Source organism: Protopterus annectens, chromosome 11.part0, assembly GCF_019279795.1.
Source record: "Protopterus annectens isolate FY-2018-M chromosome 11.part0, PAN1.0, whole genome shotgun sequence".
NCBI lineage: Eukaryota > Metazoa > Chordata > Ceratodontiformes > Protopteridae > Protopterus > Protopterus annectens.
The window spans coordinates 164276648-164292318 of record NC_056745.1 but is presented as its reverse complement, the minus strand read 5'-3'; the positions used below and the strand labels follow the sequence as shown (position 1 = coordinate 164292318).

At 46.2% G+C, this 15671-nt stretch overlaps 1 protein-coding gene across 2 annotated transcripts in view; it reads left to right on the top strand.

Moving 5' to 3' along the window:
- TIGAR (TP53 induced glycolysis regulatory phosphatase) overlaps nucleotides 1-15671 on the top strand; it is a 558949-nt gene that overhangs the window by 82357 nt on the left and 460921 nt on the right. Inside the window, exon 2 of one of the 2 annotated variants that reach the window (XM_044087567.1) lies at nucleotides 7495-7548. The exons of the other annotated variant lie outside the window; for it this stretch is intronic. Coding sequence (XP_043943502.1) covers nucleotides 7495-7548 — 54 coding nt within the window. The remainder of the gene's footprint in view (nucleotides 1-7494; nucleotides 7549-15671) is intronic. 2 annotated transcript variants of the gene reach the window in all.

Genomic DNA, 15671 nt, shown 5'->3' with positions numbered 1-15671 from the left:
GGGTTTTCAAAATCCGTCTGTCATGCCCACAAAGTATACACAAACACATGTAAAATATGGCCTTTGTAATTATGTACGAACAAACTGTTCTGTGAGCTTGTAACAACATTTAAATGCACAGTAAACTCTCCGAAATAATTTACTTTGTGAAATATGCTTTATAATTGCTGTACTCTGCGAAATATGCTTTGTAATGGCTGTAATTTGCAAAATAGTTTTACTGTAACACTGCACAAACATTTCTGCACAAGCATTCTAACACTTTATGCACTTCTGATAACTCTGATATCTTTGCTTAATGCAAAAAATGCATGCTTTGCGAAAATGCGGTCGTTTCCCCTTATTTTATTCATTTTATTGCAATTCTGACATTATTTCAAACATTTTCCGTAGTAATTTGAATATTTTTATCAATATCGTACATATTGGTTTATGCAAATATCATATCTGATGTCAATCTTCATTCATTCATGACATTTGGGTTTCGGTTCCGACCTCTGAACCGACTCGGCCGGTATAACTTGCGCCAGCCGAAAAACTCTTGAGCTAAAGGTATCCATCGTGCCTCTCTTCCCTTCCCCCAGATCGCATTTGCCGTGTAGAGTTTCAAGACGCATCAGGCCTGCTCTCAAGCCAAGTGTTATATTTTTTCACTGTTTTTCGAAAATTTTGATACTTCTCTATCTAAAAACCTCTTGTTAGTCTTGGTTGCGCTTCTATGTTTAGCTTATTTTGGTGTGTGTGCATTTTTTCTCCTTGTTACCCCCTTTCTGGTATTTCTTCATATCATAGCTGGTAGAGTTCCGTCCCTTCCCTCTTACCTCTAGGTAAACTCTAATACCATTGTTGGTATTCTTCCCTTCCTCTTACTCTTCTGGGTACACCTGTATTACCATTGTTGGTATTTAAAAAAAAAAAAAAAAATCTTCCTCTGTTACTGTGTGCGCTGTGATCGCGTGAAAGACTATCTATCTGGTGTTTTGTACTTGTTAAAATGGCTGACATAAAAGGTACTATTGGCTTTAAACCGTATGACAAATGTGGCAGGAAGATGTTTAATTCCGATGGGCATCTTTCCTGCATATATTGTTTAGCAGTCTCACATTTACAGGTCCAACCTCCGTGCGAGCTCTGTAAGGGCTTTAGTGCCCGCACCTTAGCAGAGTGTAGGAATAAACTAATTTTCAAGGGTTTATTAAAACCCCCTTTTTCGGAGGCTTTATTTGAAGCAGAGGTGTCAAAACCTCCTAAAAAAGAAATAAAGAAAAGGAGCCACTCGGTCCTGACGTCTTCTCATTCACTTGAACCGAAAACGTGTAAAGCCCAGGTTCATACTGAACCGAAGACTAACCAGCCGAAATTGGCACCATCTATCTCGGCACTGAAGCCCAAGACCCCTTCCACGGTGCCGTCCTTGACCATGGAACCGACTATGAAAACTGCCACAGTACTGACCCATACCATGGTACCACAGACTCTCTCAGCATCAACAATAGCTTCTCCCTTAAAACTGGTCACTCCCCCTCCATCACAACCTTCGGTCATTCAGCCATTGTGCCGAAGGTGAAATCGCTAGCGAGGACTTTATATTCCCCGTCCATTGACCCCTTTGTTGGACAGCAGCTCAGCCCATTTATTGACTGGCCGGAATCTCCATTGGGAAGGTCCATTCATTCCACCAGGAGCCTTTTGGAGCTTGATCTAATGAGACTTGTGGACCAGCTCTTAGTGGCCAGAGGCATTCCAACCCCATCTAGGACCTCACTTCCACCTGGAGCCGAGGTTTTTTCTCCACAGACACCATCTTGTCTTCCTCCATCAACCTCACCACAGGATTCAGACCCCTTGATGCCGACACCTCTCTCGGTGCCAGCTTCTTCTGTTTCATTGGTGGATCTCACCGTGGTTCCAGAACCTACTCTGTGGACCTCAGCTCACTTGGAGCTGGCCCGCCCTTGGGACCGTGACTTGGCTGCTGGCACTGGGATCCCTAGTTCGGCACATATTTTTTTTCCATGATGCCGTCTAGGGTTCTGATTGTTTTGACAGTTTTGAGTCCTCTCGTGGCTCCTTCTCTGGAGGTGGGGTTGCTGGAGCAGTGTGTGACCCCAGTTCCGAGGTTGTCTTTCTCTGTTCCGGGCTTCCATCCCTCTTTGGGAGGTCTTGCCTTCCAGTGTATGGAGAGAGTGCTCGCCTCATCAGGCTCACAGTTGACAACCTTAAAGCCAGAATGTCATATATGTGTCCTCTGGATCGCAGCTGTCACAGTCTGCTACACTGAGGCAAAGGGCACAGGAGTAGAAAGATACCTTACCACAGGGTACCTTCTCTTCAGAGTCATTTTCAGACCTTCCCCCTGATGAGCCACCCCGTAAAAGATTGTGCAAGAAGAAGCATGTTGATTCACCTGAGGAATCTCTCACCGAAGATATGGATTAAGGGTCCCCACAGTCGCCCACTAAAGATGTCTCCTTTGGAGACATACTAGAGATCTTAATACAGAGGTGTGACTGGAAGTCCACCAACCCTTCCTAAGAGGAATCCGTATTCTTGCAGGCTTTTCATGCCCGACCCTGTACTCCCTGGGTGACCCGCCTGCAGATGAGTTGGTCAAGGTCATTGCGCAGTGTGCTTGGAAGGCCCCTGACATCATTGAGCCAATCCCCCGGAGACCTAACAAAATAACCCCCCCCCCCCCCGAAGATCAGTCCCACTGGTCTAAGGGTTTGGCAGTAGATGCTATGGTGGTGGCGGCGGCCATGAAAAAGGAACTTGTAGAGGAGAGTTCTACTGTCCATTCTCTAAACAGAGAGTCTCATACTTTGGACAGATTAGGGGGTTTATGCTTCAATGACCTTTGCCATACGGTCATTGAGAGGGAAGCAGGTTTATGCTTCAGTGACCTTTGCCATACGGTCATTGAGTTATTTGACACATTTTAGCCATTTTCAATGGGACCTGATCACAGAACTCTCAGGGGCCTTAGCAGTTGATTGCACGTACAACAGAAGGGGTGACCAGAGCAGTGGGTGCAGGCATTGTCATGAGAATTCATGCCTGGATGTGATTGTGCGACTTTTGGACCCCTTCAAGTCTTCCTTCGTCACCGCTCCCATTGATGATTCTTCTCTGTTTGGCATAAAATTAAAGACATGTTAGCCAGGTGGAAGGAGGATGGAAAGACTCTGTCTGCTGTGGGCGTACATTTTTCCACCCCTCAATGATCCTATTCCAGGAATCGGAGAAGTGGAAAGATGTGGTTCAGGAAGTCCCAAGGGCCTTTCGTGACACGTGGTGTGTTTTCCCCCCCGGGGCAGAGAGGGTAACTCATCAGGAAGATGCCCCTCCCGTGGCAGAGGGGGCCCAGGTAATCAAAGTTCCAGGGATTCCTTATCTGGTGTAACCCTATCAGTGATCCTGAAGAGTGGGCTGATTACTTGCCTCTGGAAGCAGTCAGAGGACGATTTCTCTCTGCACCACCAAGTCTGGTACTCAATAACATCATATTCCTAGGTGCAGGCAATAATTTCCAGAGGTTACTGTATCCCCTTCGATCTTTACCAGAGGCCGCAAAGGTGAATCCCCGATGTTCAACCCAGTCAGAGGGAGGCAGCAGCTCAAGAAATTCTAAAGCTGCTCGAAAGAGTTATCCAAAAAGTCCCACCAGACCAAATAGGATCCGGATTTTACTCGAGGTTCTTTTTAGTGCCAAAAAAGACAGGGGACTGGAGGCCATTTCTGGACTCATTATCTTGAACAAGTTTGTCAAGCAGGCAAAATTCCGGATGGTCACGGTTCAGTCTGTCCTTCCATTTCTGGAAAAAAGACGATTGGATGTGCTCGATAGATCTTCAGGATGCATATTACCATATAAAAATGGACAAATGCTCCAAAAGATATCTCCGCTTCCGACTGGGAGCCAATCATTACCAATTTCAAGCACTGACCTTTGGTCTCTCCACAGCCCCCAGAGTGTTCACCAAATGTATGGCAGTACTAACAGCTCACTTGAGACTGCAAGGATTCGGGGTGTTTCCATATTTAGACGATTGGCTCCTTACTACCCCCACAAAGCATCTAATGCGTCACGCCTTGCACTACACCCGACAACTGACAGGGCTCCTAGGTATCTCAATAAATAAAGAGGCAAAACTGGTACCCACTCAAAGCTTAGAATTCATTGGAGCAACATTCAACAAAAGATCCTGTCTATTCGCCCTTCCTCGCCACAGATTACAAAGGTTAAGGTCTCCGCTCCAAGCGATACTCTCTCAGAACACAGTTCCAGCTCTCTTACTCCTTCAACTACTAGGGTCAATGGCAATGACAATTGCTCTAGTTCCCCTGGAAAGGCTCGACATGACGCTGCTCCAGTGGCTTCTAACGTCTCAGTGGTCTCTGTTAACACATCCCATGTCTCACCCAGTCCGCCTAACAAACCGTTGCAAGCAGGATCTGAATTGGTGGATAAAGCCAGAAAAGGAGTTATGGAGTTGCCTCTTTTTCACCCCCTCAGCCCAAGGGCGTAGTGACCATGGACGCATCCCTGATGGGGTGGGGCATTTTCAGGGAAAGACGGTCCAAGGCACTTGGTCCCCCTTAGAGGCCAATTTGCATAGAAACGTCCTAGAACTGAGGGTGGTGCTTCTGGCATTGCAAGCATTCCAGTCTGCCCTTCTGTTGGGGACAATTGCTATCCAGTCAGACAACATGTCCGTTTTCTGGTGTATCAACAAACTGGGAGGAATCAGATCCTACTCATGTCAGAAGCCATGAGAGTATGGCAATGGACGATAGCCTCCAATCGCTTTTGATAACAACGCACATTCCCGGGAATTCCAACGTGATTGCGGACTATAACTGCACAGATGCATTCTCCTGCCTCACGAGTGGTCTCTCAATCCCATGGGAGCAACGGAGGTTTTCATTGTTGGGGTTAGCCTTGCTGCGATCTGTTTGCATCTTCCATGAACCACAAATGCAGCAGCTACATTGTCATAATCTCCCCTCAGGGGGAGTCCCCGAGGGATGCTGTTATACATGATTGGCCCCCGGGACTGCTTTATGCCTTTCCTCCTTTTCTCCTGATACCACAGTTTTTTTTTAAAGAAAGCACAACAGTTGAGAAGCAAAGTAATCCTCATTGCACCGTATTAACCCCAGTAAGTCTGGTTCCTCTTTCTTTGGCCTTACCTAGTTCATTGCCCGTGGACTCTGGACCCGACTCTGGGACTGCTTTCTCATCCACAGGAGCTGGTTCATCCTAACTTACCAAGTTTCAAGCTGACCACTTGGTACCTCCACTTCCTGTAATTGCCAGGCAGAATAATCTATCGTCCCCAGTACAAAGGATACCTCTGGCTTCCCATAAACCGTCCACCAGGAAAATTTATCATAGTAAGTGGAACAGATTTGTAGTCTGGTCTCAAGAAAAATGACTTGACCCCTTTTCAGCCCCGATTTAAAGTGTTGGAATATTTGTCAACCTTACTCCATTCAGGAGCCTCAGCTTATACTATCAGAGTCCATTTAGCAGTTCCTTCAAATTTCCATAATGGCTTTGACGATTTTTCTTTAATATTTCACTATCTCTGCAAAACCTTTTTAAAGGGAGTCATGCATTTAAAACTGCCCTTTAAAGAACCCATTGAACCTTAGAGTTTGATGTTAGTTCTACAAACTTTGATTCGCCAACTCTTTGAGCCAGCACCCACCTGTTATATAAAATTTTTATCTTAGAAGACCTTATTCCTGGTAGCCATCACTTCAGCCAGGAGAATATCAGAATTACAGGCCTTGTGTTTTAAGCACCCATACATAATTTTTCACACAGAGAGAGTATCCCTTCGGACTAACCCCCCCCTTTCTACCCAAGGTTGTCTCATATCCAAATATTAATCAATCCATTGACCTGCCAGTTTTCTTCCCAAAATTTCCAAACAAAGGAGAATATTGTTTGCATGTATTGGATGTACATACACAATTACGTTTTTACTTCGGACTAAATCTTTCAGAAAATTGGACCAATTATTTCTGTCTTTTTCAGGGCCTAACATGGGAAAGTCAGTTTCTAAAGTCACTTTGGCAAAATGGTTAAGAGATTGCATCACCTTTGTTTATCAACAGAATCAAATGAATTTATCAGCTCAAGTCAAGGCTCATTCCTCCAGGTCAGTTTCCACTTCAGTAGCCTTTCATTCAAGAGCCTCTGTAGATGACATTTGCGCAGCAGCTACTTGGGCTACCCCTCATACCTTTATCAGTCAATACAAATTGGACATGGTCTCCAGGGGAAGAGCATCCTTTAGCTCAGTGGTGCTTAGGAATATCCTTCTATAGGGTCTCCCAGGACATAAAGTAGCTAGGGACTCTGTCCCAACTGTCCTGAATAAATGAAGATTGACAACATCGGATAAAGAAGTTATGTTCTTATCATAATGTTCCATGTGTGTTGTCAGTCTTCATTCATTCTTGACATCCCACCCTCCTATCCCCCTCCAAAGACTCCTGGAGGTCTGGAACTGCTCCTGGCTATGTGATAGGGCATTTGCTCAGACAAAGCCTCTGCTTTATTACTCTTTCTTTATGGGCAAACTTTATCTGAAGGGAAGAGAAGAGAGGCAGTATGGTTAACCTTAGCTTGAGAGTTTTTTGGCTTGCACGAGCTTGTTATATCGGTCAAGTCAGTTCTGAGGTTGGAACCGAAACCCAACTGTCAAGAATGAATGCAGATCAACAGCACAGAGGTAACGTTATGGTAAGAACATACATTCTTTTTAGAATGTTCTGTATGGCCTGTTTCATATTATGTGAAAAAGAAATGGTGCTGAGCATGTTTTAATACCTAAAATTTGTTTCTGATGTGTTTTGCGAAGTTTGCACATTTTAGGGATGATTCACTCCTTTATATTAGCTGTTTGTCTCTGTGTCTTACTTCTACATCCCATTTTGACACCATGTCACTCGTTCGTCTCTAACACATATGTCAAGAAGTCTGGAGTTTTTGTTTAGATGCTTTATTACATAGAAACACATCAGGATGGCAGTCAGACTTGCACATGCTCAGTATTTATACCCTTGTGCAAGCCCTTTGATAGCTTCTTAAAGGTATATACATACATATTGATCTACAGTGTCCTATAATGATAATCGATGTAAATTTTTCCCACCTTATTTTAGCACTGTTCCAAGAGGGAAGGTTCAGTGGACTGTAAATCCAAGGTCGAAGCAGTATAAAGTAGTATAGGGTTGAGAAGGGAACTGAGCACTTTTTCTGGTGTTAGCTGTGCGGTATTGTTTGACTCTGTAGAAATAATTTAGCTTTTGCTGGATGTTTTTTTTACTTGTTTTATGTGATTTTCAAATTTTAAATTTTCATCAATAGTGACTCCTAGAAGCTTAGTTTGACTTACAAGTTCTATATTGATGCTCTTAGAAGATTAATTATGAGAGATGTGTGGGCTTTTCTGCTTATGTGGCGCCTTTTTGTTTTAGACAAAGTATTAAATCCATTGAAAAACTTCCTTGGAGATATGTCAGACCATTGAGGTAGGTTACTTTACTTCTCATTTAATTATGTTTGGTCACCTAACTACATGCCTTTGATGCTGAACCATACCCCAGTTAGTCCATTCAGTCCTCCTACTACACTTTTTATTTATAGAGAAGGGGTCCCAAACAACCCCTGCTGTGACACGGAGCAAAACCCTACTTTTCAAAAAAGAGAGTGACTACATGGCTTACTATGTAAGACTGCCACTATTCCTCCCCTCCCCATTATTATCTGCTCAGGCAGGTATCTGGCAAAATGCTGCTGTGACCCATCAAGTAGGACCTCCCTGTCTAGGGAGGGAACAACCCAATTGTTTATGTCAAGTAAGACTGCCGTTCCCCCCACCTTGAGAGGCAAAAGATGGGAGGGAGGATCATGTATATGATGCATGGGCAGGGAATACCTACCTGTGAATATCAAGTGGGATGTTATAGGCATCACCTCTCCCATGCCAGATTGATTATGTCCTCCCACACTGCCAGCACCACAGCAACCTGCCAACAACTAGAAAACATTCCTCAGCCTCCATCAGAGTACATCTCAAGTTACAGCTGACATTTCTAGTCCTTGGCCCTTGGAGATTAGCAAGCTGACATAAACTGATGTTCTTCGTGTTTCACTGTTGCAGTCATCACGTTTGTGTTATCTCTGCTGGGTAGCCTTCAGCTGGCCTGAATACGAGAGTAAAGGATTTCCCCTCCTTTGCCGGCTGTTCAGAGACAGTGGCTTATGTCAGGTCATCAGGGCTATAAAGGGTGACAGCTGACATCATTACATCAGTCTTCCTTGCTAGAGTGAGGAAAACTATCTAAAGCGAAGTACCTCATTGGGGAACATTTTTTTGATTTTAACTGATGTCAGAGAAAGTCAATAATTGTCTCAGTTGTGGAAAGCAGATACCACACCGAGACTTCCATTTCTCTGCATCACTTGTTTAGGCCCAGACCACAACGTCCCCGGGTGCCGATTCTGTGCCCTGTTTAATGCTAGAACCATACGAAGGAGAGCTGAAATTGTAGCTAGGCATTTTAGTGAGTCTTTTTCTTAACGCGATATGGCGTCGGTCTCTCAACCAGCTACTGGCTTACCTAGAAAAAAGAAGGAAAAGGATAGAGATAGGCCTCTAAAAGTTAGGCCCTCAAACGACTCCGGTCAAATGTCTGGTATTATTCAACTCATTGCTACAGCTGAACTCAGTGAGGCACCTTCGCAGCCCCTGATGCCAGGGAGGAACCGTCACAGGCCTTTGTTCTGGATCTGGTACACCACTGGATCCACCTCCCTCTGCCGGTATGTTACTGCTTCCTCACGCAGTCGGGTTTGGAGCCGCTTTGCAGGCACTGGCTTTCGCTGAGACTCTACTGACTACCAAAGCCAGACTCAGACCAGCAACAACCCCGCCAGTTAAACTTACTTTGTGTAAGACTACCGATCCGTCCAGGCCCAAGCCTAAGACTATTCCCAGAAAGGTCCCTCCCCAAGGACCCAGCCACTGACCTACACCTAGCCAGCCTGCTAGTCAGTCGCGGCAACTGCTCAGAACAGTAGAAGACTTGATGACTCTTATTAGGGAAAGCCAGTCCCATCCTCTTACCCCAGCCAAAAGAAAAAGGTATGCCTCGCCTGAGGTCCTCTGACCAGGAATCAGAAGAATTTGTCCTTGAGGAGTCAGACATGGAAGACCAGCCCTTAGCTGCATTTGAGGGCTCTGATGCTGATGACCCCATTCCGTCCGCCTCCCCCTCGAGGACCTTTCTTTTGGGGAAACTTTAAATTCCCTCAGAGAGTACTTTCAGTGGGAGGCCCAAGATTACCCTCAATCTAATAAGAGAGAGTTCCTTGACCTGCCCCAGCATAAACCTCTGGCCATTCCGTCTATCCTGGATGTAGTGGAGGATGTTTTTCTAGAATCTGCTCTTTCTCCAGATTCTCTTCTCCTAGCACCCAGAAAACCAGGCAGGTATTACAGGGTGCAGGACACCCACAAATATCTTTTCAAGAACCCTTCTGCAGACACTGAAGTCATTATTCAAGGACATAAGGGAGCTAGGGCAAGCTCATCTAGAAATCCCATTCCAGCTGACAAAGAAAGCAGAGCTTTAGACAGAATGGGAAAAAAGGTATACACTTCAGCCACTTTGGCTGTAAGAGCATTCAGTTGTCAATTCCATATGCTAAAATTCCAGCAAAATGCCCTTGAACTGATTAAGCAAAAGTTATCTTCCATTCCTGACAATAATACTACTTGAGAATTAACAGACCTCATACAGTCTAGCTCTCAGGTAGCCAAACACTCCTTGCATTGTGGTTTTGATGCCTTTGAAGCTTCTACCAGGGCTGCAGTCACAGGCTCAGTAATCAGAAGGTATACCTGGTTAAGGGAGCAGCCTTTGCCTGACCAGGTAAAATCCAAACTGCTAGACACCCCCTTAGAGAAAGACCATTTATTTGGACCTAAAGCGGAGGAGGTCATTAAGAAAATGGAGGACAAAGCCAAGTCCGTGAAAACTGTTAAGGACTTTTTACAGGTGTAGCCTCCCAGGTTCAGCAGAAACTTGCCCACTAAACACTGGTCCTTTCCCTCTCAGACAAAACCAGCCCAGAGAAAGGGATGCAGAGATGGAACTCCTAGGCATCAGTCCCGTATCCAACAAAGACCCGGGCAGTGGTCCACTGCAGCTCCTAGGCAAGGGATTTCTAAACCAACTCCTTTCTCCAAGGACTCTCAATGGCTCTCTCCCCTCTGCCCCTCAGGTCACCCAACAGGCAGGGAGGAAGACTTTCCCTCTTCCTAGAAAACTGGCAGCCCATCACCTCAGATCTAGGTGTCCTAAAAATTATTACCAGCGGGTACAGATTCTATTTCAAGGAGAAACCAAAAAGGTCAGGTTGCCCAGACATCCCTGCAGATCAGAGGACAGAAGCTATTCACCAGATCAGAAAGTTTCATGCCCAGGGTGCTGTAGAACCTGTCCCAAAGGAACAGACCGGAAAAGGATTTTATTCAAGACTGTTCCTATTTCCCAGAAAAGAGGGCACCTGGTACCCTTTCGTAGACCTCGCCACACTGAATCTGTCCCTCCTGGTTCCAAAATTCAAGATGCTGACTCTACAATACTATGCTCCTGCCACAAGCCTGGCTAGTGGCCCTAGATCTGAAGGATGCCTACCTGCATATCCCTATCAGACAGTCCTGCAGGAATTACCTAAGGTTCAGAGCAGGGTCCCAACACTTTCAGTTCTCTTCTCTGCCCTTTGGCTTATCCACTGCTCCTAGAGTCTTTACTAAGTGCCTGGCTCCAGACATTGCATTTTGCAGACAGAAGGGCATACACATTAACCCCATCTCGACGACTGCCTCATACAGGCAGAAACCAAGGAAAACTCCTGCAGGACCTCTCCTTTGTGCAAATCCTACTAACCTCTCTGGGATTCACCATTAACTGGGAAAAGTCCCATCTACAGCCCACACGAAGGATTGCCTTCCTGGGCACCCTTCTAGACACCTCAGCACATATGCCCCCCCCCCACCACCACCAGAAGCAGGCCTTCCTACAATCTTACTTCACCCAGCTGGCCACAAAACCCACCTCACTGCCAGAAAAATCCTGCAAGCCCTGGGATACATGGCCTCCTGCATCCTGCTGGTACCCCTTGCCAGGCTGCACATGATAAAATTGCATGGAATCTCTGGTTCCTGCACTCCCAGTCACTGGATCCAGCACTCCCAGTCACTGGAACACCAACTCCCCCCGATTCCTTGTCTGGGGAAGGACTTCCTATGGTGTGCTGAGGCTTGCAACCTAAACAAGGGTCTTCCCTTTGTCCTTCAGCCACACAGCCAAACCATAACCACAGATGCCTCAGACATTGCCTGGGGAGCTCACAAAGGAACACTGTGAACTCAGGCCTTTTGGAAACAGGAGATTCAGGGTCTCCATATCAACCTGAAAGAAATGCTAGCAGTGCACAGAGCAATTCTAACCTTCCAAGAACATCTGTCACCAGGAGTCCTTTTAATCAAGACAGAGAACACAACTGTCATGTGGTACATCAACAAGCAAGGGGGCACCCATTCTTACCTCCTATGTCGCTTAGCTATGAAAATCTGGCAGTGAGCCTCAAACCTGGGACTGCACCTGATAGCACAATACCTTCCAGGGAAACAAAACACCCTGGCAGACCAATTAAGCAGACAACTCCTGCATCCACATGAGTGACAGTTGCACAGGAAGACCTTCCTTCAGATCAGTCAAATCTGGGGGAAACCAGACCTAGACCATTTTGCAAACCACCAGAACTACCAGCTAACAAAATTTTTCTCAAGAGAGTTTCACCCAGAAACTTAGAGTGAATGCCCTATCCTTTCATTGGGGTAGCCTGTTTGTATACGCTTTCCCACCATTGCCTCTGATACCCAGGGTGCAGCTCAAGATCAGAGATGAAGGACCAAGGGCCATCCTAATTTCCACAGACTGGCTGAGGCAGCACTGATACCCCATGATGCTCAGTCTGAGCAGGTGCCCTCCCATCCTCCTACCCTGCTCCACAGACCTTCTCATACAACAGAGAGGCAAGCTACTGCACCCAGGCCTGGCCACTCTCAAGTTAACAGCATGGTTGATTCCTCAAAGGCAAATAACACTGCGGCCCTCAGCAAGCAAGTGTTAGACATTATTAAGGAGGCCCATAAACCCAGCACCAGAAAATCTTATTCCGCAAAATGGAAAAGGTTCACCTGCTGGTGCAGCAGCAGAGGCGCTGACAGCACCAGTGCCACTTTAACACTGGTTCTGGACTACATGGCAGAGCTTCTAGTAAAGGGGTTGTCCTACTCCTCTATCAAGACTCATGCTGCAGCTGTCTCAGAGTATGTCCAGGCAGAGCAGCCCTTGTTCTCTCAGTACCTCTTAAAACGGTTCCTCAGAGGTGTGACTCACATCAGACCACCTAGAAGGCCACCTGCACCAGCTTGGGATTTTAACTTTGTTTTGGAAAAGTTGACTCTCCCCCCTTTTGAACCAGCATCCTCAGCAGATCTCGAGTACCTCTCTTGGAAAACTGCCGTATTACTAGCAATCACTTCTGCCAGGGGGATATCTGAGCTCCAGGCCTTAATGGCCACTGAGCCCTTCATCATCTTCCATGCAGACAGGGTCTCTCTGAGAACCAACCCCGCCTTTATGCCTAAGGTGGTCTCTGAGGTAACCCTGAACCCATTCACCTACCTACTTTCTTCCCAAAGCCTACCAATAAAGGAGAAAGAATTCTGGATACCTTGGGCGTACACAGACAACTGAGATTTTACCTTCACAGGACCAAATCAGTCAGGAAAAACTGACCAGCTCCTGGTTTCGTTTGCCCCTGGAGCATTACTAAGCAGGCCATTTCCAAATGGATCATTGCATATATTTCTGCTGTGCCTTCCATGGAGAGAGTCTTCCCAAATCCATCAGGTCTCACTCCACTAGAGCAGCCTCTACTTCCACAGCCTTCCTGAGAGGGGTTCCTACCAAGGATATCCCGGTGGCTGCTACATGGACATCTATCCACACTTTCACTAAGCGCTACCAGCTGGTACATTCTCCAAAACCAGGACAGGATTTGCATCTGTAGTCCTGCAGGGCATGCTAGTATCCCCATAATTTACATAACATGTCTCCACCCACTTCCTCAGCTTTGGGAATCTTCCCACAAGTGATGACTGCAACAGTGAAACATGAAGAACATAGTACAGATGTTCATCGTGCATACAGCTGCAGTCATGACAGATGGGTTCTCCTGCCGTCAGGTGGGTCCTCAGTCGGCCAAATTCCAAAATCTAGGTCCGGCGTCGCTTCCTCCCTGACGTCAGTGCGACAGGGGTATAAAAGAACCAGCCAACGCCATTTTCTTCAGTCTTTCTTGCTGCGCGGTGCCCGAAGCAGAAGCAGTTCGCAAGTGCCGGTCGGCCAGCTCCTGAAATTATGAAAATTTTGCAACCGAAGTCTTCTTGAAAGCTAAGTACCCCGTTGGGGAAATTTTTCTTGCCTCAGACCGATGTCAGACAAAGTTAATTAATTGTATTTCATGTGGGAAGCAAATACCGCATAAGGATTTTCATTCCCTCTGTATTCCTTGTTTAGGCCCAGACCACAACGTCTCGGTCTGTCGTTTTTATGCTACATTCAACAAACGCACCATTAAGTGTCGGGTGGAGTTCGCCCAGCATTATTTTGGCAAAAAATTTAACTATATTATGTCGTCGGATACTCCGACTCCAGTTTTGTCTAAAAAGTGCAAAGATAAGGACCGACACACGAGGTCTGCGGCCTCTACCAACACCACGCCAAAGCCGATTACAGGTGGTCCGGTTCTCAGCGAGGCACCTACGCAGCCCCTGACTACCGACGACACTTCATTGGCGGTGTCTTCTGTGCCCGAGGTCGCAGGCTCCTCGGCCCACACCCCTACTACAGATACCGAAGCCACTCTTGGTGGTGAATCTCAAAATGTAGACAGGTCTGCCTCCTCTCAAGGTATCTTCAGACCTTCCTCTTCTTTTTCCATCAAGGCTTTCACCAAGCCTAAAGCAGCTATGCATTCTAAGAGACAAGCTACACAGGGCCCATCTCCAGGCCCCATGCCTAAAAAACAGATGCTTAAAATGGCTGAGGATTTAATTACTCTTATCAGGGGTTCTCAATCCCCCCCGGACAAAAGGCCCAGAGTGGAGGAAGAATCCCCCTCCTCTGATCAGGCCTCCATTATATCAGAGCACTCTGATAAACAGGAACATTCTTACTCCCCTTTTGAAGATTCTGATGCAGAGGAGTCCATTCCCTCTGTATCCCCCCAGAGGATTACTCATTTGGGGAAACCTTGCATACCTTAAGGGAACACTTCCACTGGGAAGGCCAAGAGTACTCAGATTCCAAGAAAAGGCTTAGGGATTTTCTCTTGCTACCTCAGCACAGGCCTCTGGCTATACCTCCTGTCTTGGACATCCTAGATGATGTGTACTCGGAGGCCTGCCTTAACCCGGATTCTTTACCTCAAGCCCCAGTCAAGCCTGACAGGTACTACCGGGTTCCTGACTCACACCAATTTCTATACAAAAGCCATGCGGCTGACCCAGAAACTATCTCACAGGGCCCCAAGGGAATTAAGGCCTCCACTGCTAAAAATCCATTACCTTCTGAGAGAGATTCCAGATCCTTAGAAAGGTGGGGAAAAAAGGTATATACCTCGGCCACCTTAACCATGAGGGCATTAAACTGCCAGTTCCATATGCTAAAGTACCAACAGTTTCTGTTATCACAATTGAGAAGTAAAATGTCACAACCTGAACAACCAGACTTGAAGGAGTTGCAGAATTTGATGCATAGTGCAGAGCAAGTGGGTAAACATACCTTGCAATGTGGTTTTGATGCTCTAGAGGCCTCATGTAGAGCTGCTGTTACAGGATCAGTCATACGTAGACATGCCTGGCTCAAGGAACAAACCTTACCAGATCATGTCAAAGCTAAATTACTAGATGCCCTTCTACAAAAGGATGTTTTATTTGGTGCTAATGCTGAGGAGGTATTAAAGAAAATGGAGGAAAAGGCTAAATCAATGCAAACAGTGAAAGATTTTCTACAGGTACAACCCCCACGTTTCAGTAGAAATTGGCCTTCCAAAAATTGGTCCTTTCCAGCCATGGACAGACCCCAAAGAGGTAGATACAGGCGCCCGAGGGGCAGAGGGCAATCCCAAGGATTGTTTAGAGGCAGACAATGGCAAGCTCCTACACAAAGAGGTGGTGAGGATAGTTCACAGCCATTCAGAAAGCAAGCCCAATGACTTTCCCCTTTGCATGCCAAGCAAGGCTCAAATGGCAGCACCCTTGGGCAGAAAACTGGCATTATTTTCAAAAAATTGGCATATTGTCACAAAAGACAAATGGATCCTGGACATTATAAACGGAGGCTACAGATTCCATTTTCAGACCCTTCCAAAAATGAGAGGCATGCCAAACCTGCCACACAATCAAAGGGCAGGGGCACAAAGACAAATTTCAGATCTCATGGACATGAAAGCTATTCAAGCGGTACCTACTCACGAACAAGGTCATGGTTTTTATTCCAGACTATTCCTG